At 47.7% G+C, this 25,450-nt stretch overlaps 1 protein-coding gene across 3 annotated transcripts in view; it reads right to left on the reverse strand.

Moving 5' to 3' along the window:
* Positions 1–19,274, reverse strand: part of VANGL1 (VANGL planar cell polarity protein 1) — a 50,515-nt gene extending 31,241 nt beyond the window's left edge. For 2 of the 3 annotated variants that reach the window (XM_061186127.1, XM_061186129.1), the window contains exons 1-3: positions 18,218–18,279; positions 9,905–10,111; positions 1,532–1,664 (exon numbers count right to left, since the gene is read on the reverse strand). In XM_061186127.1, coding sequence (XP_061042110.1) covers positions 1,532–1,664; positions 9,905–9,975 — 204 coding nt within the window. In that variant the 5' untranslated portion in view covers positions 9,976–10,111; positions 18,218–18,279. Of the gene's footprint in view, positions 1–1,531; positions 1,665–9,904; positions 10,112–18,217; positions 18,280–19,188 lie in introns of those variants that run through there. The other variant, XM_061186128.1, reaches the window with a different exon arrangement.
* Between the last annotated feature and the right edge of the window lie 6,176 nt (positions 19,275–25,450).

The following is a 25,450-nucleotide window of genomic DNA, read 5'->3' on the forward strand; positions in this document are numbered from 1 at the left end:
TCTCTGCCTAAAAAATGAAGATGTCCAAGAATCTTCCCAAGACTGAGGTTCTTAGAAGAGAAAGGATCTTAGATCTTCTATCTCAATCCCCTGGATTTTCAATGAAGAGACTGAGGCCCACAAAGGTTGTGAATGCCCAAAGTCAAGTCACATAGCTGCTGAGAAATACAGCCTCAAAATGCCCACTTCAATGCTTTTCCCTGGTGTAAACACCAACAGCTTCCTAATGTAGCTTCCTAGTGAGCTACAAGATGTAGAGAAGATGACAGACGAAAATGCCTTCACAGTGGGCCACCAGCACCTCTGAATTCACATCCAGGAGGAAACTGACCCCTGCAGCACCTAAGGGTGGTCCAGTCTTAGGATTGGCCCCATCCATCCAACCATTCCTCTAGCCCTCTGGCTCTCCATCCCTATGATTGCCCCAGAGCCAAGGCAGGCTGTGCAATAGTAAGGACTAAAGGCATTTACTTACCACTGAACAAACCCCACATTCAACCACAACTGCAGCTTTGGCTTCTAAGAGCATCTTGCATGCTCTGAAGAATTCCAATTTCAGTCCATATATCTGCTTATAAATGCACATCTGTCTGTACCCATAGGTACACACAGACACATGCTTATCTATATCTTTACAGCTGTGTGGGCACACATCAGTTTATTTGGGGCCAAGGATAGACATGCATATACTTCAAGGGGCTGTGCAAACATGTTTCTGAGTATAGCTCAGATGTTTATTCAAATCAAGTAGACTGTGAGACAGTTGGGACCCAGAGAGAAGAACGCACACAATGTTTTAAAAAAATTAATAAATAGTCCATATTTTAAAATTGGATGATTTCACATAAAATCCTAACTTCCAGCTTTTCTTAAATATTGCAAGACCCAGGAACACTGAATTCCTGCATTCCTGCTGTTTCCTTGACAGAGGAAATGCATTCTCCAGGTGCCAGATTCCATCACTCCACGCCACAGGCATGACACTGACATGCCACACAGATTGCTATTTACTCCCAAGCTAGCCTGATATATTTTTGCCTCTTCTGTGTAACCCAGGGTCTATTTCACTCACCTATGTTTCCCTAGCAGGCATCTAAGTGTACAGCTCCAGGTTTAGTGAGGCTTCGTCTGGGCCGTCCTAACCTCTCAGCTCTTCTTCCTAACATGACTTAGGGTCTCTGGAGAGCGAGTTTCCTTCTCTCTTACACTGCTCTACTTTGGAATGAGTCTCAGCCTGCAGCCTGCAACTTTCCCTTCTCTGCTCTGTCGTCAGCCTTGCTGGCTTCTTTTCAACACCATTCAAGGCAGGCCAACCAATCACACTTCAGAAGAATCCTCAAGCTAGCCAATGGTAGGTCAGGCTGTCCTTAGACCAACAAGAAACCACAGGATATAGATAAACTAATTAACATGCTAGAAAAATAAAGATAAAAACCCAAGAGAACCTATTACAACAAGACTTAGGAAAACATTTACAGAAAAGAGGCTTGATCAAGTGCCAGTGTACTTACAGACTGCCTTTGATCCTTACCTGAGCTTCCTCCGTCCGAGTAGAATCATTTGCCAACAGGGGCTCTCCGGTGGGAGCTTGAATGGTGACAGATTTTTCTGACCCTCTGCCATCTTTATTCCGGGGTGATTTGTGCCTCTCTCTATTTCTTTCCCTGAAAAAAATAATGAAAGATAATCAGCTAGCACATTTATGCCATGTTAATTAACCCTCATCAAAACATGTTATAGGACTTCTTTGGTGGTGCAGTGGTTAAGAATCCACCCACCAACGCAGGGGACACTGGTTCAAGCCCTGGTCCGGGAAGATCTCACATACCGCTGAGCAACTAAGCCCGTGCGCCACAACTGCTGAGACTGCGTGCCACAACTACTGAAGCCCGCACACCTAGAGCCCGTGCTCTGCAACAAGAGAAGCCACTGCAACAAAGTGTAGCCCTGCTCGCTGCAACTAGAGAAAGCCCATGCGCAGCAACAAAGACCCACCGCAGCCAAAAATAAATAAATTAATTAAATTAAAAAAATATATTGTTAAAAAAAAATGTTATAAATTTCATTTTGAATTTAAGAAACTTCTACACACACACACACACGGTGCCAACACCCACCCATCCCACCCCCCGGCAAAGAGTAAACTGATCTTTTTTTTTTTTTTTCCTGTTTTTAATTGAGTCTGCACTTTATTTTTTTTATTTTCGGCTGCGTTGGGTCTCCGTTGCTGCGTGCGGGCTTTCTCTAGTTGCGGCGAGCAGGGGCTACTCTTCGTTGCGGTGCACGGGCTTCTCATTGCGGTGGCTTCTCTTGTTGCGGAGCACGGGCTCTAGGCGCATGGGCTTCAGTAGTTGTGGCACGTGGGCTCGGTAGTTTTGGCTCTCGGGCTCTAGAGCACAGGCTCAGTAGTTGTGGCGCACGGGCTTAGTTGCTCCGCGGCATGTGGGATCTTCCCAGACCAGGGCTCGAACCCGTGTCCCCTGCACTGGCAGGCGGATTCTTAACCACTGCACCACCAGGGAAGTCCGAGTAAGCTGATCTTTACTCCCTACTTACTATTTTCTTTCTGCTACTCCAAGACCCAAAAAAAGACTATCACTTCTTCTCTATCAACAGTGATCATATTTTTTCAAAGCCTAATACTGTGAACTTTAGAATTTCTGTAGGTAAGGCACATTTCATTGTAAAATTACTGACTTGATTTGATTATAATTTGCCTAAACTTATTTTCTAGGACTTTTTTTTATTGGAACAACACAGCAAAATACTTAAGCTTGGTCTGTCCAAAAAAATCTGGGACACACTGTCACCCTACACCTTTGGACAAGAAGAGAAGAAAGGAAACCCTAAACCAATACAGAGAATCAGCTACTTCTCATTCCTACAAATTCAAAACTAAAAGTCATTCCCATAGATTCTAGATGAACTTAAAGCACCCACAGAAACAGGCAAAATCTAGAGCAAATGACCCCAAGAGGTACACACACGGTTGTGTGTGTGTGTGTGTGTGTGTGTGTGTGTTTTCAGGCCCCCTAAGGAAAGCAGGCTGTTGCATCATTTTACCCCAGATGAACTTCCTAGGTGGTCTTCCAGGGTGACTATGAGCGTACCCTGCTGTGGGTCAATGCTGAAATTAGGAAAGGAATCAACCACTGTGCAAAGCCCAGGGGTCATGACCTGGGCATTAACCACCTATGGAGACTGGCACCCCTACCCCCAACTGTGAAGAGTCAACCCAGGAGCCCCACCAAAGGAGCCCCTCAGTGGCCAAGAATAAGTTCCCTCAAACTCCGACCCACAGGCCGCCCTGACATCAGTCCTCCTTCCTTCACCCATGCGCCCTCCTCCCCAAGGTCTCCCAGGCAGGACAGAAGCATTGCACACACACACTACAGAGACAGACGGTCAGATTTTGGCTCTGCCCCTACCTGATGTGTGAGCTTGCACAAGTTACTGAACCTGCCAATTAAAGAATGTCGCTCACCAGTGGCTCTAAAAGGATGAAGTCACTAGCCACTGCAGTTGCTGACCTTCGACACACCCTGAAAGGAATTCAGGGCAGAGATCAGGAATGAGGCACTCTGTGCTCTGGAAAAACTGGCAGAACAGCCCTTCAGACAGTTAGACATTTTCAGGAGAAAATTTTATGAACCCAATTTCTCGCATCTTCTCATATCTAGAAAAGCACTAAAATCATTAATGGAGATGTCTGCTCCTCATGACTAGCAGCAACCTTCTACCAAGACGTGTGCTTGCTTGCATGTACCCCTTTCGTCAAGTCATATATATGCTGACCTCCCCCACTACCTCTTCGGAGCAGTTCCTCAGAGCCAGCTGAGAGGCTGTCTCCCAGGCTTTAGTCCTCAGGAAGCCCCAAATAAAAGTGACCTCACAGCTCTCATGTTGTGTGTTTTATTTCAGTTGACAAGCCTCTGAAAAACCTCAGTTTCATCATCTATGCAATGGGGATATTGATCTCACCACACAGACACAGGGATGTGAAATAATACACTGTAGCTATTATTACTGCTATTACTATCCGCACATGGCAAAGAATGGTGATTTGACTTGGTGAAGCAGAGTATGTGTTCCTTGGAGATAGATGAAAAAGAAGCTTTTAACACACAATCAAACCCCCTCCCCCTGCACAGCATCCCTCCTATTAACCTACTACTTAGCCAACAAAGCCACATGCAGACGTTCTGTGGTCAAACTTCTGCTTTATCAATGTCTCCCTAGGATAAGCCCTGGTTAATTCCTTCAAAGGGCAGGGAGGCTTCAGTTGTCCCAGAGACGCTTTCAGTGATACCACCTCTAATCCCTGTAGCGTAATTTATCACTACAATCTATTGCTAAATTAGAGTCCAGAAATAAATGTGTTCTGGTCAACTCTGGTGTTTTAACTGGGCAACTAAGGAAACAGCTAAGAGATTTTGTTTGTTTATCCAGGGGTGTGTCTCACTGCCAATCACTCCACTGCCCATCCCAATTTAAAGAGCACTTTACCAAGTGCTTTCTTATATTAATCTTGTTCAATCCTAACAATAACCCTATGTGGTATTACCGTCTGCGTTTTATAAATGAGGAAACGGAGGCTCACAGAGGTTAAGTGACTCCCCAAAGCCATAGTAAGTGGCAGAGCAGGATGTGAACCCGCTGCCTCGATTCAGACCCGCTATGCTGCACTGATTTGAGGAGCTACTGGAAGATTCTGTAGCGTAAGTATTCCTTACGCTCATTCTCACACCCTGAACTTGAGGAACTTACCAGAGCTATGGAATCTGCCTTTGAAGCCACTGCTAGAAGTCATGACTGGACCATGACCTTGGAGAACACAAAGCAGTGCACCCAACACTCAGGGCTGCCAAAGACAACCACTTCAAAAGGACTCACTGTGGGAAACAATAAGCAATTTAGGAAAGATTTCCCATGTGTCTGATCAGTCTTAGAATGAGCTGTTTAGACTAAGTCTGGAATCACTGTTCCCCAGGACCCCACCTTGGCCAGGCCAGACCGAGGCACTCCTCCTCTTACTCTGTTTCCACTTTCCCCAACTGCTCTCACATCTATCACTGTCCTGCCATCTGCCAAGTCACGTGCTCCCCTAACCCATCAATCTCTTCACTAGTCCCATGGGTCAAACCCTGTGACAGCACAAATTCCACTGGAAATCAAAATTCTTTCACTGAGTGCCAGTTCCTGCAGGCTGAACACTACCAGGGCCAGAAGCGGGTAGGGAACCACCCAGGGCTGGAAACAGCCTCTCAGGGGCCAGCCATTCCTCGACCCGACCCCAACTGGCCCAGCCTGGCCCTTAAAGGACCCAACAGTCCCCAAAGGAGAAGCGATCTCTACAGTTCCCCTGGTAACATCAGAGGTAAACCAGATAAGAGCCTATTACCTGACAACCCCAGGAAGGTTTCTCATCCTCCAAGCCCAAAACCCTAAACCAGTGCTTCTCAAACTTGAATGTGCTGACAAGCCACCTGGGGTGCAGATTAAGTACAGATTCACTGGCCCCATCCCCAGAGAAATAGTCCAGAGGGGAGAGACCACAGGAATCTGCCCTTTTCGTCAGCACCCCAGGTGATTAGGAGGCAGGTGGTCCAGGAAACTTTGCCCAAGGCTCTCCCACCCGAATGCTCCTGGGGGACGAGGTTGCTGGAGCGACTACTCAGAAATTTCCCTGTTTGTAAAATGCCCTGTATACAGCAGGGGCTCAATAATGGGAGCTGTGAGTGCAGCGCTCAGCTATACAATGTTGCAATGTACAGTGTGGCTTCTATACTACAACAGCATGAAGTGGACGAGGCTGGGGGCAGGACTCAGGACAGTGTGCATCAGGCCCAGAGCCAAGAGCCTTCCATACACTGTCAAGTGAGGGGCCGATGGAAAGCTCACCCTATCAGCTCAATGTGGGCTGCATGTTGTGCTGGTCCTTGTCAAGGGAGAAAGACCTGTTGTACAGCTTTTATAAAAATCACTGGTCCTGAATTACTGCTCTGAATTACTGTCTGAGCCTGGACTACATAGAGAAGTCCAACAAAAAGGCTGCCTTCCAAATGCTTTCCAGCATGCAGAGCTATGAGCCCAGTATGGCTGCTGCTTCACTGCATCGGTACCCAAACGTTCAACCCCAGAGCTCCAACTGCCGTGATGTCAAGGACGTGCCAAGTACCCTCCAGGAGAGGGCCCGCCAGTGGTGAAGACCATCAGTCCACGGTGTCTAAGAGAAATAGGAGACAGGGAGTAGGCTACCAAACCACTGAAAGGATTTTTCAAACACATGTGCACTTGGTGTTTTTCCAACTCCACCCGAGTTGTCTGGATCACCTATGCATCTTTGCTGGGCAGGTGTGTCAGGCACAGGAATCCTTGTATCTTTATCTCTGAGCCTGTCTCCATGCATCATCTGCCCGTATGTGTAAAGATAAGTCAGGGGTGGGGGGCAAGCAATAACATGCTGGACGCCTGGGCATGTGTCTGTACCTGCACGTGTGTGAGTGTGTAAATGCTTGTATTCAGGCGATTCTAGAGCTGAGCCCTGGGGGTGCTGCTGTAAAGCCCGTCTCACTCTGACCAGAATCCCCGTCGATTCCTAGACCGTTCCCACTCACAGTCAGCATTTCCTGGGAAGATGATTTTGCCCTCTTTCTGTTGTTTGTCTATTTCTATTTGGGGAAAGCCAGACCCACCGGTTACTCTTCCCTTTCCTTCTCTACCACCACCCACTACCTGTCCTTTCTCGCCACCAGCTGCGACTGCCGGGGCCTGGCTGCTTCCTCTCGGCACTGCCTCGGGTGCGAGGGCTGGGCACAGCACAAACTGACTTGGAAGCGGCCTCGGAACAAAAGCACAGATCCCCCTACCGCTCAGGCAGCCTCTTTTGGACAATGCATTTTAGTACATTAGTCACATGGCTTACCCTCCACTCCCTTTTTTCCCTATCAGTTACTCCTGCCGCTCTCCACCCAGCACAGCCCAGGGAGGAAAGCAGGGCTTCCAAAGGAGGAATAAATGGGGCCTTAAACCTGAGGGTCCCTACCAACCTCATAACTTCAGGCAAATAATGCTGTCTCTCTGCGTCTCAATTGTATCACCTGTTGAACGGGGGTCCCACCTCCCACCGTTCTGGGACTGCTGTGAGGAGGGGGGATAATGACCAAGGGTCCTAACAGGCACTCTCAAACTGGTCATGAACGGTACTGGCAGCCGCTGTATTGAACTCGGGGAACTGGTGCTCCAAAACCCAAAGGTTAGGCGAGGTCGGCTGGAGTCTGTGCCGTTTTCCCAGCAAGTTAACTGGATACCCTCTGGAGATCACAAAACCAGACCACTAACCTCTTTGTTAGAAAAGAGTCACTTGTCATCTGCTTAGAACCTAGCCAGTCGTCCAACGATGATCTTGGTGTCATCAGGCATATCAAGTTTGCTGCCCTTCATTATTCCCCTCTGACAGTTCTACTAAGATTCCCAAAGAGCAAGCTCCCTCTCCTTTCCTACTCTGCCATTCAAACTCCCAACAAATCCCTGAGCAAAGCAGCCCTCACAGGGACACTCCTGAGTGACAGAGACCCTCTGCTGGGTCCAGGGCACGTCTCTGGAAGGCTACTACTACTCCCCAATACCACCCTGACAAAGGACTCCTGGCACCTACTCTCTATGGATTACAAACTCTGCCCCACAGTCACTATGCCCTACAGGGCTGCCTGTCAGGGAATCCAACTCAGAGGCTGTTGCTTTTCTAAAGATGCCAGGAAGTTCACCTATAAATCTCGAATCTCTCACCCCGAGCTCTTCTGAGTAGGCATTCAGCAACACCCTTGATTAAATTATTAAAGGTCTCAGCTTGTATTATCATTTGCCAAGTACTTTCCGCAGGGGTCCAAGAAGGCCCTCAGAGCTCTGCATGCTGTTTTCATTGAAAGTTATAGTCTCCTAAAGTTACCACAAGAGCACTGCAGTATCAATTTCTGCGGGCCCCAAGGGGCCTGAGGAAACAGCAGCGCAGAGCAATGACAGTCGGGACATGATCTAGATAAAGGAGGCCAGAGACGGTTCCTCCTCTGAACACTGCAAGGCGTCCCTCTCTACTCATCCCCAAGCACCAAGAGAACCCCAAATTCCCACTCCACTCATCACAGTGTAGGATGGGGAAGCTTGGCACACTGACAAGGGAATTGCTTTTTCCAGTTAAGTTCAAAGATTGGACATTTTTACACAGCTGTTTCTAGTATTTTAGAACAAATCTGATATGTTTACCCACTGATTGAAATTTGTGATTAAATGTTTCTCACCAGAGGGTTCCTGACTTTCTCAGGATCTGGGCTCTGGCATGTTACTTTACGCCTCACTCAGCAGCCCTCCTTGCTGTTTCCCATGCTGACTAGAAAGCCTTGCCTGGGCTCCAGCACAAGCTCATTTACCTCTTTTCCCCAGATTGTTATGATTATAAGAGCAATACATGAAATTTAGAAAATAAGGAAAGTTAAAAAAACACACACACACACAACTATAATCCCAATAGTTGCACACCTAGAGACAGGCATGGTCCATCTGTTACCATTCATTGTATCATAAGAATATATAACCATTATATGTACAAAGTTTTGAATCTTGTTTTTTAATAACATGGCATCATATATATTTTCTCATGTCATTAAATAATCTTTGAAAGTCCTTCTTTTACACTCATTCCATTTCTACTTTTAATCACAAAATATACACTTGTAAAAGACTGAACAAGTGCAGAAAGATAAAGCATAAATGAAAGTTCCTATCAGTCATCATCCTGTGTGGACCCCTTCCCTGTGGATGGCCGCTTTGGGCAGCTCGGACACTATCCTTCCAGACCCCTTTCTGCGTGTGTACATCCATACATGCTCACAAACGAATAAATCAATTAGATATCCATCTCTTACTGCTGTTTTACAAAACAAAATCCTGCTCTGCATTCAGCTGCTTGTATGGGGAACTGCTCAGTCAGGGAAACACCACTATAATCACCATTCCCAGCCATCGCAGGGCTGTGACCCCAGGTGGGCCTTTGAATGTGGTGCTGAAATGCCAAGGCCATTGATGGCATTAATACAGCCACTGGTTAGTGACCTACTATGTGCTGTGTTAAATGCTTCACAAGCATGATCTCATTTAACCCTCTCAATAGCCCTGCTATACCCATTTTACAGATGAGGACTCTAAGTAAGAGGTAGCACTGCAATTTTATCAACTGCACTCTTCACCAGTACAGTACCACCTCTTCATTCATTCATTTCCTCGTTTCTCTCCTCACCATTCTGCAGGTCTGTAATACTGCAGGCCTTATGAACACCAGTGCAGACCTGTTCATTCCTCACAGAGAAGGGGAAATTTGGCCCCATCACCGAGGTCGGAGTTTTCAAAACCCAGGCCTGCTCACTGGGAAGACTAGTCAGAGAGAAATAAATAAGGCACCAGGCCAATCCTGCCACTTCAGTGGATAAGCCTCAGGCAAATGCATAAGGGACAATGAGTCAGCAGCTCTGGGTGAGAAGCAACAAATTAACTCTTTTTTTTTTTTTGAACTTTCACTTACATTCTTGGTAAAGCTTTGAGAGAACTGTCATCTGCGAAAAGTACTTAGAAATGAAAAACATTTCCACTGAAGGGAGAAACTTTAATTTAGAATCAACTGTGAGAAATTAAAGTCATCAACTGCAATGGTGGCTATAAAATGTGAATTGGTGGTGTAGCTCCTCCCAACGCCTGTTAAATGCCCTTAAAGCTCAGCTTCTCACGCACCAGTGGACTGAACCTCTGGCGACAGCTGCCCTGCAGTGGGACTGTTTGAAAGTGAGCCCAGGCAGCCTGAGAAACCTGCAAGTTTCCCCCAAAGGAAAAGTGGAACAAGCAGTAGCTTACATACCCTTGTCTGTGAGATTTTTTCGAATGACTAGAATAGTAAGAATATCCAGAATACGTGGATTCGGTATCCATAGCAATGGAGAGCTTGCTCTTGCTGAAGGAGCAGGTACTGTTTCTCCTTAGAGGTAGAGAATCTCACCTACTGCACTCCTCCTCAGACCTCAAAGGGCCTGGGAATCAAGGACTTACTCTTCGGCAGGAACGAATTCTGGGAAAACAGGGGAAAAAAAAGATATCAACCTTCAAAGCCAAACCCAAGGGGCCAGAAGATAAGTGACAGTAGTAATCTCCTCTCTGGGGTCTCTGTGACGGAACAAGTGAGCAAGGGTGAGGCTCCTGAGTGCTAAATGCAAGCAGCCAGCTTGCCCAGGTGTCTGGGAGGGAGACAGGTGGGTGCCGGGCAAGCCCAACCCCCACCCCGCGGCAGCGGGAAACCGGAGGTGGGAGAGACCTGGCCCTTGGCCATCTCCCAGACACAGCCCGGCCTTCCTGGCATCCCAGCCCTAGACACCGTGCCCAGCTCCCACTGCCAGTGTGCTGGTTACAAAACAATACCCAGGGAAGCAGCTTTAAAGGGATTTGCTCAGAGTTTCCGAAAGCCACTGGGGGAAAAAAAAAAAAAAAGGGTTCTCAATCTCTTTAATCCAGGAATCCAAACTCCTGAGAATTTATCTCAGGGAACTAATCTCTTTTTTTAAAAGAAAAACTATGATTAGCACATTGTCTTAAATAGTGAAAAGCTAGAAACACTCTCAATGCCCCCCAAACAGAGGACTAGGTCAGGGAAACATGATTCATTCACCCAAAGAAATATCATAGAGCTGTTTAAAATGATAATTATGAAGAACAGAAATTTGTATGATATAGTGATAAATTTAAAAAGCAGGCTACATACAGCATTGCAGATAGACACTGAAATCTACATTCCAGTTACAATCACATAAAATCACTTATGTAAGGACAAGGATGACAGAACATCAGAAAACGAAAGCAGGTGATTTATTAGCTGCAGGTTCCTGGGCCTTCTCCCACATTTTCATTAGATATTTCTATGCAATAAAAATAAATTGGAAACGTTTCCAAGTACATTCCTGAGCCCCACATGTTAAACCTTTACTTCGAGAGAAAGGAGTTCTGCACCCCTCACCCCAGAGCTGGTCTCCACCCCACAGGGCTCCTCCTTCCAGCGCCCCTGGAAGCTGACACTGCAAACAGAGCCAGTGAGATCAGTGTGAAGAAAAAACAAAGAAGCTGCAAATGCCATACCTCTACCCCCACTGGGAGTAGGCCAAGGCTCCTGAGCAATGACCAGCCAGTCTGGAGGGAATCACCCACAAACCACCACTGGCCAACACAGTCCGAGCCTCAGTACCACCTAGGTTGTGTTTGCCCTTGTCATTCATTCCCTAGGGTCTGTCACCTAGGGCTAGCCTCCCTTGTCCTGATGTCCTGACTCATTATTTCATGTCTGCTCTCCTGCATGAGCCCAAGGTGAGCAGTGGGGAGACCCGGGGTCTAGCCAGGGCTCCTCACTGTCAAGTACACATGGGATAAGCCACCTGCCTTCTTGAGCCTCGGTTTCCTCATCTGTCAAATGGGGATAAACCCACCAGCCATGGACTTCACAGGGTTGATCTGGAGATATAAGCTGATACAGTATCAGGAGCTGGGTTCCAATCCCAGGCTTTACTCATCTGTTAGCTATACGACCTCAGTCAAATTATTAAATCTCTCTGAACCCACATCTGTAAAAGGTGAATAAAAGGGCTCATGCAAGAAACAAACAAGCTACAACTGTGACCACTCCCAGCACCGGCTCCGATACTCTGGATAAGGGACATTTGGGGTTATCAGGACTCCCGTGACCAGTCCCCAACCTAGAGGCTCTCCTTGTCTCTCTCAGTAAGAGAAAGGCATGGAAAGGAGCAAGGCAGAGCGGGTGCCCATGCTCACCTTCCCACCTGAGGCTCACCTGCGGCCAGACAGCGCTGGGCTTGCATCCCAGTGCTGTCCACGGCTTGGTAACTAGCTGTGTCCCCCCTCGGAGCCTCAGGTCTCCTCATCCGTAAAATGGAAATAAGGCAGCCTATTTTGTGCGGTGACTGTAAAGAATCAAATGTGGAAAAAAACCCCACTGTGGGCACTTTAAAAACATGTTAGTTTTGCTCTTGGACCTTCCCCCACTTTTCTAGAAGACTTTAAGAGGCGGCTCATCTTTTTTTTCTCCCAACTCTTCCTCCCAGCATGTTCACTAGCAATTTCAATGAGCTTTCAGCACCTTAGACTCTCACTGCCTTTCTGGGCTATGCTGCTTGTTCTTCTCCATACCTGGCAGACGCCAGCCTCAGGAGGTGAGCCAAGATCTCCAGACCTGCCCTGAATGAGCCTCTTTCCCCAAAGGCCCTTCACCCAGCTCTCTGCTGACCTGCAGGTTCCAACACCCGGCTGCCTGGCCCAGAAACCTGACTGCTGTCTTCTACATCCAGAATTGACCATCCACAACGTCTATACTTTTTTCTGCCCTCCAACCCGTTAACTCTCGAGTCTCTTTTCCATCCCAGCTTTTAACTATTTCTGGCTAAATGCTGCTGGGGTGTCTCAGAGGCAGGTGGCCCAGGCGCCGAAGACCTGGGCTGATCCTATTCACGTTCCCTGGCCGTGACACCATGGGGCAGACACTTACCTCTCTGAGCTTATCTCCCCACCCTCCCACCCCCCTGACCCCCCCCCCTGTAAAATGAGGCCATTTAATATGATTTCTTCCTAGGGTTGCTGTTAAGCATTAAAGGAAGCTCCCAAAATAAAGCCTCTGGCACATGCTAATCCAAATTTCATTCCCCTACTGCAAGAGGACGTCATCCTTCATCCTCATTAAAACCTCCGGCCATCCGTTAAGGCAACTCCAGGCATGTCCCTCAAAGGAAATCATGGGTTCCCAAGTGCTCTTTGGGGGAAAGCTTTACCTCCACTCTACCAGCTGCCCTTGTCTGGTTTCTCTCTCACAATTCCTGCCTATACTTATCAAAGGGGTGGTTTGCAAATGCTGCCATTTCCTCCCTCTTGTCACCCCAATCCTCCATCTTCAACACTCCACTGAAACAGCTCTAAGTTGGCCAGAGATTGCCAGGAGCCAAATCCAAAGGTCCCATCCTTGTCCTCCTTCCCCCCAGACCTTCTTAACCCATGTGTTCATTCATCCGCCTCCACGTTTAGTGGGGCTACGAGAGACCTGCTAGGCGATGCTTGGTTACAGCGATGACAATGGCACACAGCACACGGCTGCCCTCGCGGAGCTCCCTGCTGCCTCTCCTCCGATTTGATGGTGTTTATGCTACTCCTCCTCCAACAGTCCTTCCCCTCTCCCCCATCAAGTTATCTTTTAAGACTCAAAACTCACCCATTATTCTCCTCCGTCCATGGATTTACTCTAGGATAAGCTCCACGGAGACAGGAGCTACTGTTTACCTACCCCAGGATACACTGAACAGAAGAGGTACCCAACAAATACTTACTGAAAGGATAAATCCCCAACGCACATTTCCTACTCAGATGCCTCTTGCTCCGCTTGGGATTATCATCACCCCCACGATGCTCTCCGGTGCCCCGGACTGTTCTTTTCAATTTCCTCCACTGGCGCCATACAAACATCCTACTGACCCTATAGAGCCAACCCAGCACCATTTTCACAACTCTCTCCCCACTTCATCCCACACATTCTACTGTCACTAAATGCCCTCTGTCCCCTGGGATCCACCCCTCAGTCTCCCAGTTCTCAGGCCACCCACTTCCTCCAGGCTCCACGGACACAGGGCTAAACTATTACAAAGCCTGCAGGTTTCCTCACAGAATCCAGTCTCTAGAGAGTTCGGGCCCCTTCTGCGTCACACTGTCTCTATCAGACCTATCAATTCTTGTCCAAGATCTCAGTGAGGATTAAGAAGCAGCAACCAGAGGCAGATGGACAAAATCCAGAGCGAACTCATCTCAAAAGCCAATGGAAGAGTTTCGACATAGTTAAGAGAAAAACACATCCTGAAGCTTATCATTGCAGCAGTACATTTACAAGATAGTTCCCTTGTATGCACAAGAAATTAGCAGAACTCAGATAAGGTCAGAGGGAGGCCTTATCAGGAAGACAATAAAGTAATGAAAAGGAATCAGGTTCTCTGGGTAATAAACTGATAGGCTGCTGCACTGGCTTGAATAGGATAGGGTCATATAAAGGTGTAAATGTGGATCCTGGAATCTGGAACTATCTGTCTATCACACTGACCCCTGACATGACCCAGACTGTGCCTGGCTCTGGCTCGGCAGCTGTCAGAGTGATCTTTCAAATCACGACGTGGACGTCACTTCCCTGCTTAAAACCCCTCCACGGTGTTCCACTGCGCTTCAAATAAAACTCAAAATCCTTCACTTGGTCTGCCAGGCCCTGCCCACCTCTCCAGCTGGGCTTTCCTTCTCTACCCGAGGTTCTCTAAGGCACCCGGCTCTCTGCAGCCTCAGTATATCTGCTCTACTCACTCTTCACCCACCTCATTTTGCCCAATTCCTACTCATCCCTATCAGCTGAAATACAGCTTCTTTCAAGGGCCTTTCCGGTCCTCCGGCCTCGCCTGGCCCTTTCCCAGCTCCCTGTACTTCTTGATATCCCAATTTCCAATTACGCAGGGACTGGCTCCTGTAGAGACAGTAAGCTCCACAAGGGCAGGGGGCCTCTTTCATTACTCTCTCTCCAGCTCCTGGAGCACAAGAGGCTCTCTGTAAATGTGTGCTGAATGAAGGAAGGGTTTAGGTGGCAGATCTCGGGACGTGGAGCCCATAGGTTCACTGTGGAAGAAACCTTAGAGGTCGTCTATTTTAAATCCTCAGTTTTACAACTGAAGAAAAAGATGCAGAGATTACATTCCACGGTATCCGAACCACCAAGAGTTGAGCTGCTCTGCTGCTTGCACAAGTCTTACTCAGCGCCAAAGGTTATATGCCAGACACAGTAAGAACTGGCATCAGTCTCTGCCTCCCCCAGTCCTCCTGTCATTTATCCCTTCCGGGCTGCAAGCAAACACCAGGATAGGGCTAGAGCTTGTCAAATCACATCTCATGAAGGTCAGAGGGCAGTGTTGAGACAGGTGCAAGAGCACTTTTGACTAAGTGGCAGCATCTTAAATCTGGAATTCCCCGGCAAAAATGTCAGAGGATCTCCTTCACCCCCCCTTTATTAAAAGCAAAGTGGGGATCAGTGGCCTCGAAGAGAATCCGCCCCTAAAGTCACATTCACTCACATAAAATATACCTGACTCCTACTTAAAAGGAAAACACAGTGTTCAGAAAATCATATGAGGGAAATAATATGTTATGGTAATGACAGTGGTAAACATAAGCTAACCTTCTCAGAAAAGGAAATTATAAAAATGTCAACAGCTCTGCCTAGAGCTATTAAGTGAACTTGGGTTGGAGGGTAGAAAGTTACCTTGCAAGGGGTACAGAGACACACGCTGAATTTAAAGAGCCATTCTGCGCCTTCTGCAGTGGATATATTTCTAAGGGAAGCAACTGTGTTTACATATACTGTGCACATCACTTTGAATATTTGATTTTTATCATATATATAATTCTAAAGGGTTTACACCATTTATTATTTTTATTGTTTTCAAGCTAACATGTTTCTCAAGGTACCCATTTTTAATTACGTGGCACTCAAGGGGAAAAGGATAATTTAGATAATTTTGTTTAGTCAACTTTTCTTCTACAGGGGACAAGCAATGAGCACAGGTTTTGAAGTTAGATTGTCACTGTTCAAATCCTGGCTCTGCTACTTATCAGCTGTGTGACCTCAGATTAAGTACTTAACCTTTCTGTGCCTGTTTCCCTAATTATAACAACAGAATTATATTTTACTTACCTTATAGGCTCAAGGTGGGTTAAATGAGATCATTCATAATCATTCAGACTAATGCCTAGCACACGGTAAGCACTCACAACTGGTAAGCATTATTACTACTTAGTAAAGTTAAATTCCTTCCATTGGAAAGAACACCTTTGTAAGGCACATGACTTATGTATCATTTTCATTAAACTTATGTACTTTTTTTAGTCTATGTGAGTCTACCTTTAATGAATCCCATTACCTAGAGTTAACTAATTTATTGATTTCCATTCTTTTCCTTGCAGGCCTTCTTTTACCATCCCCAGGTTAGAAATGAGTATCAGAGAAAACTGTGTGTGTTTTATTGGGTTTATCTGGAGGACCTCAGCGTTGTAAGGGAGGATGGGAAGAAGTATTTTGCTGAACTTGTGGTCTATAAACCGTAACACATCATCCAGGCCACTGATGTGGCGATCAGAAAGATTGTGGCATTTGCAACAAACCCAGTGATTCTTTCATTACAACAGTGCTCTTATAAATGAGTGATTCCGGGCCACTATTCACAAGGAAAGAAAATGTCAACCTCATTTTACCTGTCTTGCCAATGATTTCAACTCACCTTGCCAGAATATCTCCTCTTGGCTCCAGTCATCAACTACCTCTGAAACACCCTTAACAGCTGGGTATAGATTTCCAAAAGCTGTGAATGGTTAATGTGTCTGGAGTTCTTACGATGTATATTTGTTTTCAAGTGACCCCCTTGTCCCCTGCCAGATTTTTAAGCTTCGGAAAAGTAAATTTCGTAAGTACTACCTCCCCTGTAAATTCCATGATGCCGGGTCCAATGACTGCTGTCCAATAAGTGGTATTCAGAAGGACACCGATGGAGACAGACCTCAGCTGAACATACATGCACCTTTTCATCAGGCTTCAGGTGAGACCAAAGCCACTACTAGAAACATGGTCCAACCCCACGTCCACCTAATCCTGTCTTGTCCACCTTCTGGAAAATGGCACAGCACGACGCCCATACACAACTAGTCCCCTAGCCACAGCTAGTTCACTTTATAGAGAGAGAAGGGCCATAATAATCTAATGGTTCATAGTTAATCGAGTGCTTCGTATGTATTAGGAACTGTTTTAAGTCATTTGCATATAATATCTCACTTAATCCTCAGAACAAGCCTTATATGGGAGAAAAAATATGAATTTCATGTTACAGTTAAGAAAACCAAGGTGGCATACCTGGTAAGTGCTGGAGCCGGGTCTTGAACTCTGAGAGTCTAATTCCAGAACCTGTGCTCTTGACTATGGAAACTATATAGCAATGTAGCAATTATCTGACTTGTTTATTTACAGAGAGGAGGGGAGGTAACAATCACAAATTGTCCCAAACCACACATAACCCACAAAGAATTCTGCAATTTCAACTCCTACTCACAGGTTCAGTGTCCCAAGCATTGTGGGGAGTCCAAAAGAAAAGAAATGAATCTGAAATAGTTCTAACTCCAAGGAGCTTACAGCCTAAAGGTAGAACCTGCCTATTAAAATACAATGTGATAAGTGCCCACTCAACCCAAATGCTGCTGAGGTCTGGGATAACAAACAGGGTGTGTGTTTGTGTGTGTTGGGGGATGGAGGGGAGAATACCTTCCTCACTCAACATTTGTTTATTCTCCAGTGGACCAGGGTGACCTGGCATTGCTTCTTGGTCAGGAAACCTTCCTTTACGGTTTCATCCTTTTGCTCAAGTACACAAGGCAATGAAAATGTATTGCCTGGCAAGCAGTCCTTACAAATATGCTATTCTCAAAATTCTCCCATTTTACTTACAAATTAAGTTGCAACCAAGTCACACTGCCAACACTGTAACAGTGAAAATTTCACCCTAGCTGTTTCACTAATTATATTGAGAGACATCAAAGTCTAGGAATGCTAAATGCTTATGGATAGGTGAAGAGTGTTATTTCTTTGAACTGGAGAATAAACCGTTTCCTCCCACAAATCAAAGCCCCAACTATATCACATTGATTTAATTCAATTCTAAAAACTCTAATTAGTGGTTACATAAAATGACTAATTACATCTCCCTGGATTCAGACAGTTTCTGCCATCTCACTTAAAGAGCCTAGGAGCTGTGTAATCAAACAACCCACCCACCGGAAGGAGAATGCTAATTAGCATTGTTGATTGGTGACACAAGTTATAATATTTTTCCAGCAACCCTGTAAAATTTATAAACACATTAGTGAAAATGCCAGATTCTTTACAGCGTGCTAGCTTTTGGAATAAATGTCTAAAAATACATGCATTTCCAATCACAGCCCCCCAAAAGGGGTTTAACAAAATGCACGTGCCAGCCACACAATCATCATAATGAAGAGCTCTAACATCTCTAAACAAGCGGCTAAACGAGCTCACAACACCTTCGCGGGGTGGGCTTTATACCTGGTTTGAAGCTGTGAAAACTGAGCCACAGGTTTCTCGGCTCCAAGTCTCACTAGCTCATCTCCGGGCCGCCAGGCCGCGGCTCCGCCCCACTCCTGCCTCCGCCACCGACGCGTATAAATTTTTATAAAGCTTCACACTTCTCCGGACACGTTTGCTTGGGGCAGTTTAAAGCCTGCAGGAGGAAATGAGTTCCTGCCCGTGGCGAAGGCTGCCCCGAGGCGGTGAGATTGTCTCCAACCCGGACGCCTCGGGCAGAGACTAGCCGGACGCCTCCTGCTCCACCCCGGCGTTTTTGAAAGTAAACTCCTACCTGCCTGTTGCGCTCTCCGATGCGCAACCGGACTCGCCCCCCGCCCGCCTCCAGGGCCAGCTCCCTTCTGTAAGCGAGGTGGGAACACAGGCCAGCTCTGTGCCGGTTTCTGGCCCAGGGTCGGGCGGGCCCCCGGGCGCGGGCTGTTCCCGGGTCGAGCCCCACGGCGGGGTGGGAACCACGGAGCGCGCCCGGCTCCCGGGGTGCGCAGGGCGGTCCGGCCCCAGCCCCGCAGGGCCGGTGCCTCAGCGCGGGTGCCTGCAGGAACGCTCGGCCACTCCCTGCCGGCCGGGGCGCGCACCCCAAAGTGCAGCCAGGGGAGAAGCGAGCGTCCGAGGAGTGGGGAGGAAATGCCCGGACCGAGGAAGTGGGGTGCGCGGGGAGCGCGGCCCCGGGGCGGGAGGGGCGCACCTCGCGGGGATGGGAGAGGAGTGGGGTCCCGGGAAGCACGGCTCGGGCTATGGACCGCGGGAGGGAAGGAGGCTCCCGGCCAGAGGCGGGAGGAGGGCAGTGAACCGGGGTCTGAGTCCGGGGTGGGGCTGCGGGAGGAGGACTAAGGGGCTCGCGGGGTCGCGCGTCCGGGTGGGGGCGTCTCCCCGCGGGAGGTCTGCACCCCGCGCCCGCCGCCCCGCCGCGCCCGGCCTGCGGCGGGACTCACCTCCGGGCCGGCCGTGCGGGCTCCGCGGCCCGCGGTCTCGGCTCGCAGCGGCCCCGACTCTGCGGCCTGCACTGCGCTCCTGTAGAGGCAGAGCCCCGCCGCCGCCGCCGCTGCACTGCTGCTTTCCGCTTCCTGTCCCGGCGCCGCCCCGCAGCCCGAGCCCAGCCCTGCGAGCCCGGCGCGGCCGCGAGCCAAGAGCAGCGAGCGCGGCCGGCCCAGCCGAGGGCCCGGCCCACCTGCAGCGCAGGGCGGGGCCCGCCGGCGTCTCCCCGCAACCCCCAGGCTCTCCGCGCCCCGGACACACACACACACTCACACTCAAACACACACACCGACTCACACACACACCCGCGCAGGCACACTCGTACCCACACAGACCTTAGGGGCTGACCACACACACACTCATCCACACATCACAAACACATGGTCAGGGATTGACCCCCCCAGCACCCCAACATACTTGCACGCTCAAGCTTACACACTCATGCACACACAGACTCACAATCATGCACAAAATTCAAGCCTGTCTGCCCCCACTGGAGCCTCAAAACACATACATTTGCCCAGCAGCCCAGGGACTAACCCCCTCCACATACACACACACACACACACACACACTCAAATACACATATTCCAAGAACCAGCCCACAAATATCCATATATACCCACACCTCAACCCACATACACACTCACACTTAAACTCACATGCAGCTCAGGAAACGACCCCACATATAACCAGGCACACCCAGACCCCCTGTAGGCCCCCAAAACTGACCCTACCCCCCCTCCTCCCTTTAACAGCGTGGTCACTGCCCCCCAACCCCAGTATCCTAGAAGCTACTAGAAGAGCACACCTCTGAAGGCAGGCAGCCCCAGGTTCCAATCCTGATTCAACCAGGTCTGCTTCTAAGTCTTTGTTTCCCCGTCTGAAAAGCAGAGAGGAAGATAAAGCCAGCCTTTGCAGGATAGTGGTGAGGATTATGAAAAGTGGCTGGTGCCCAGTAGACACTGAACAGTTGCCAACTATTCATATGAATATTTACACTCTTCTTACTTAGTTGTCTTGTGTGGGTGAATAGGGTTAGGGATCCATGTGGAGAGTCTGGAATCTGGCTGGGACCCAAAGCAGCTTACATGGCAGCGCTGCCCAGTAGAGGTGGTGTATAATGAAGTAGTGTGGGCAGTGGGGTGGGGAAACATACCCACGCTGAACTAGCCTTAGTTACGGAACTTTAGCCCCCAAAGCCCTCACTCTTCCCTCACCACCTCTTCCCCATCCTCCCTAGTCCCCATTCTCTCTCCCATATATATTATATTTCTTGAGGACATTATATGTTCAGTGTAGGTGATCTTCATGCAGCCCCATCCGGCCACCAGGCTTACTGCTCACTCTTGGCCGTGTAAGGCGTCTGACCCTCCCCCTCGCCAGCCTCTTACCTGTCTCCTGAGGGCAGCCAGCTTCCTAAGGGTAAAGCCCATTGTCTGTCCACCCGAATCAGTGCTCAGGTGCAGAAATGTAGAGTTTTATAAAAACATGTCTCTTTCATCTTTAAAGTGTAGACCCTTCAAAGTTATAACAGGCCAGGGACTTCCAATTGTAGTTATGACATTACTGAATAGCCCCCATGAGATCTACAGATCCTCAATGGATTTTCATGAAAAGTGATTTTAGTACACTTTAGTGTATTATGTCTACCTTACCATGTGGTGCTTTTGTGGGAAAGAGAGGTAGTGCAAAATAAACCCTTTTTTAAGATAATAAATTCACCTCTAAATGCCATCTACTGTTTGTTTTTATCCGACAATCTCAAGTATTCGAGTTTAAAAGATGAGTTGGAAAACTTCTCAGGAACTGAATGATTGTATAACCCGGCTCCCATTACCTGTCACAAAGTGGGTCAGCCTTAACCTGGGGTTCGGTTAGCAGACTTACCGAACTCTTGCCTAGACTCTAGCTTAACCTTAATCAGTAAAAAAGGTAATATTGGGGGCTCCATCTGCCACTCCTTGGTCTTATCATTTGTGCCAAAGTCAGTTGGGGAAAGGGGGTACTATGTACTGGGTGCTCTCAAGACAACAGCGTGACTGTAATTCCACAAATTCATGCATATATCTCTCTCCCTTCCTGCCCATTCTTGCAGATTTCCCAAACCCTAAAATGCTACCCACTAAAGTTCTTCCTGCTACCAAGGTCCAACACAAATGCTGTCTCTATAAAGCCTTCTCCAGTTCTCCCAACGAGAAAACGTTCTCTTCTCCTCATTTGAATTCTCTGGATTTTTATGTTCACCTTCTACTGTGTATTGGTTATTTTGTCTCACTCAATAATGTGTAAATGCTAAGTCTTTATCTCTTTTCTGTCACAGGTCTTTCCACATAGTAGTCATTTTGAAAACTACTTAGCAGATGAATGAATGGCTATAAAATACCACTTGCCCCGGGAAATTAATAATCTAATCAGGAAATAATCTAATTGGAAAGTAATCTAATTGGAAAGTTATGACATGTGCACATAAAGATAGTTAACAACAAAAGAATATATAAAATGCTAAATGCACTATTGGCACACTTTTTACGAAGTCACTTATCCAGCCTCAAGAATTCTGAATACACCTAAAAAACAGGAGTTAAGTGAAAAAGGCCTCTGATCAACTGAATAGGTTGCATAAATTTGTGCTTTAAAACCGATAGACTTTGGGACTTCCCTGGTGGTGCAGTGGTTAAGAATCCGCCTGCTAATACAGGGCACAGGGGTTCGAACCTGGGAAGATCCCACATGCCGCGGAGCAACTAAGCCCGCGTGCCACATCTACTGAGCCTGCGCTCTAGAGCCCGCGAACCACAGCTACTGAGCCCACGTGCCACAGCTACTGAAGCCTGAGCGCCTAGTGCCCCTGCTCTGCAACAAGAGAAGCCACTGCAATGAGAAGCCCACGCGCTGCAACGAAGAGTAACCCCCGCTCGCTGCAACTAGAGAAAGCCCGCGCGCAGCAACGAAGACCCAACGCAGCCAAAAATAAATAAAAAATTTTAAAAACCAAAACAAATAGACTTTGTACATAGGAGAATCTCTCATGCCCTCACTTAAGACACTGTTTACATGTAGTTTACAAATATTTCTATAAACTTTGTCGTCTGATTCCTAAGCCTGCTGTAGGTTAGAAACACATTAAAAGAGAGCAGGAGGTGACCTCAGGAGATCCCAGGGACCACAAAGGGTGGTCACTGCAAAGACTGTTTAACTCCAAAACTCATGCCCTTTCCTTTTACCAGTTCCTCCTCTTGGTACATTATCACATCACAGAATACCGATGACCCTGAGTTATAAAAGTTAGATGGATATTCTGTAGATAGTACTCTATTTAAGAAGACAGGGAAGGTGTTGAAAAAAAATTAGATTTCCATCCAAAATGTTTGAAATGTTAAGAAGTGCTGGTTCTTTAAAAGTTCATTTTCTGTAAAATCTACATATGTGTAATATCTGCTTCTAGGTTAATAATGCCAGTGATGAGGTGCTAAAATATGGGTTATTGGTGCCCACAGGGAGAGTCACACGGGTCTGAATGGTCAGGGTCAACTTGTCCATGAGGACAAGAAAAGAAAAGAAGGAAAAGAGGAAAGAAAGAAGTGGAATGGGGACAGGTGGAGGACAGTGGCTGGAACAGTGACTGGCTTATCTCAAGTACTTGCTTAATCAATGTGAGTTGAATAAATGGGTAAATAGTATTTCTGTTTGGAGTCTGGGCAGGGGTGTGGAGAGAACGGTGTCTGAGATAGAGTCAAGGGCAGTGAGCAGAGTGGTTAAGCTCAAGAAAAGGGCTCATGCTGAGACATAGAGGATTCAAAGTTGAGTGGCTGGGATTAGAAGATGGAGAACTTCGAATCCAATATTAGTGTCTGAACTTTTTAAAATGGGCTAGCGATGTGATCAAGTATTCATCCACCCATCCATTCATTCAAAAACACATACTTAGTACCTACTAGAGGCAGGCAATGTATGAGCTACGGAGAAACAAAAGTAGATAATGTAACATTGATCCGTGATTCGACAAGTTAGTCAACAAATATTTATTGAGCACTTATTTTTTAAAATTAATTAATTAATTTATATTTAGCTGCGTTGGTTCTTCGTTGCTGCATGTGGGCTTTTCTCTAGTTGCAGCGAGAGGGAGCTACTCTGTTTTGGTGCGCGGGCTTCTCATTGTGGTGGCTTCTCCTGTTGTGGAGCACAGGCTCTAGGCGCTTGGGCTTCAGTAGTTGTGGCACGTGGACTCAGTAGTTGTGGCGCATGGGCTTAGTTGCTCCGCGGCACATGGGATCTTCCCGGACCAGGGATCGAACCCGTGTCTCCTGCACTGGCAGGCGGATTCTTAACCGCTGCACCACCAGGGAAGTCCCTATTGAGCACTTATTACGTGCCAGTCACTATTCTAGGCTCTGGGGATACATCAAAATAGACAAAAGCTTCTGCCCTCATGGAGTTTATATTCTAGTGAGGGGGAGATGGGCAAATGAGCAGCATGTCAGATGGTTTAACAAGTGCTCAGGAGAGAACAAAGCGGGATGGGAGACAGGGGTGGGGGTGGGGTGTGCCCCTCGCTGTCCTGGAGGATGTCTTACTGTAGCTTCAGCAGAGCCTCACAGTGGAAGAGGAGAGCGCTGGGACTGGGACCAGAGCAGCACAGAGAAAGGGGCCAGCTTAGCCTGAAGAAGCGGCGTGGCTTCACCCGGCCGTGACCCTGGGAGCAAAGCTTGAAGGATGAGTATTTGACAGAGGAAACGGGAGGAAGCATTCTGGGTACAGGCACAGAAGCGTGGCAGAGTACGTCCAGGAAGCCATGTCTGACGGTGTGCCGCGCTGATGCGCCGGAGGAGAGTGGGGGCGGGGTGGCACAGGAGGCCGTGCAGAGCCGCAGGTCTGGAAGGATGAGGCACCGGAATGCCGCTGGTGTCCGGAAGGGCAGGAAGGAAGCTCTGAAGCAGCACGGCTCCTCGGGGGCCTGCCAGCAGTTTGGCCTGGGGAGAGCATACGGGAGGAAGCAGGGCTGGGATGGGTGGAAGGGGGCAGCACGACCTGGCAAAAGGGGGCAGAGTCCGGAGCTCGCAGGGCTCTATGTGGTGAGCTTAAAAGTGTGGGTTTTATCTGGTAGGCAATGGGGAGCCATTGAAGATTTTTACGGAGAGGAATAAGATGAGCTGACTTTGCGGTTTGGAGAGTGGCTTCTTGAGGAAAGAGTGAAGGCAGAGGGACCAAATAGGAGAGACATAGGGAGCCTGAAGTGATGAATGGGCCTGAGTTACTGCAGCCTTTGGAGGCAAATATCAATCACAAATGGGGAACAGAGAGGAAGAAGAAGTTCAAGGAGAAAAGGTAAGTTCAGTTTTAGGTATGTTGAGTGTAAGTATCTTTGGGAGGTGCAGGTGCAAACAATAAGAGGTCACATTTATTGAGCATTTATTATATGCCAGCACTGTTCTGAGTATTTTATAGGTCTTATTCATCCTTCACAGCAACCCATGTTTTAGGTATTATATCATCTATATCCATTTTACAGAGAAGGAAGCTCAGGCATAGAAAGGTTAAATAAACGGCAGGAGATCATGCAGCTGCTGACAGGTGGCGCTAGGCTTTGACCCCAGTTTTGCTGACCACAGACTCCCCGCCTTTAATCCATCAGCTATACTGCTTCTTGGCAGTGTACATTTAGAACTCAGGAGGAGACGGGCTACTGACAATGAATATAGTTTTCGGAGATTACATGTGGTTGACAATGAAGTAGAGAAAAGAGCAAGAGGTGGGTAGAAAACTGCAGAACATGTGAGGCAGAGAGATATGACAGGGACTTGCAGAGGTGACAGGTGTCATAGTTGTTTTGTTTCGAAATAGGAAATCCTGAAGCCTGTTTATAGACCAGGGAGAAGAAATCTTAAATTTCAAAATTTAAGACGGGAGGGGTAACTTGGGGGATGGGTGGGAGGACTAGCCTTGTAAATGTAGAGACAGAGGTGAGCCTAATGTGAGCATGGAGAGTCAAGGGCATCTCAGTATTCTCCATGAAGTAGGAAGCAAGTGGCTCTAACGGAGCCTGGGAGGCCAGGAGATGGAGTCCAGAGAGAGGAGGTATATCTGATGGCTTCTCAGGGGCCCTTTGAACATCTGATTGCCACTGGGATGGAAATTACAGAAAATGCACATTCCCTTTTTTTTTGCAAACCATTTGAATGGACTCACAGACTCAAGGCCTCTAAAGGACCCCAGACA

This window comes from Eubalaena glacialis, chromosome 3 (genome assembly GCF_028564815.1).
Source record: "Eubalaena glacialis isolate mEubGla1 chromosome 3, mEubGla1.1.hap2.+ XY, whole genome shotgun sequence".
In the NCBI taxonomy this organism is placed as follows: Eukaryota; Metazoa; Chordata; class Mammalia; order Artiodactyla; family Balaenidae; genus Eubalaena; species Eubalaena glacialis.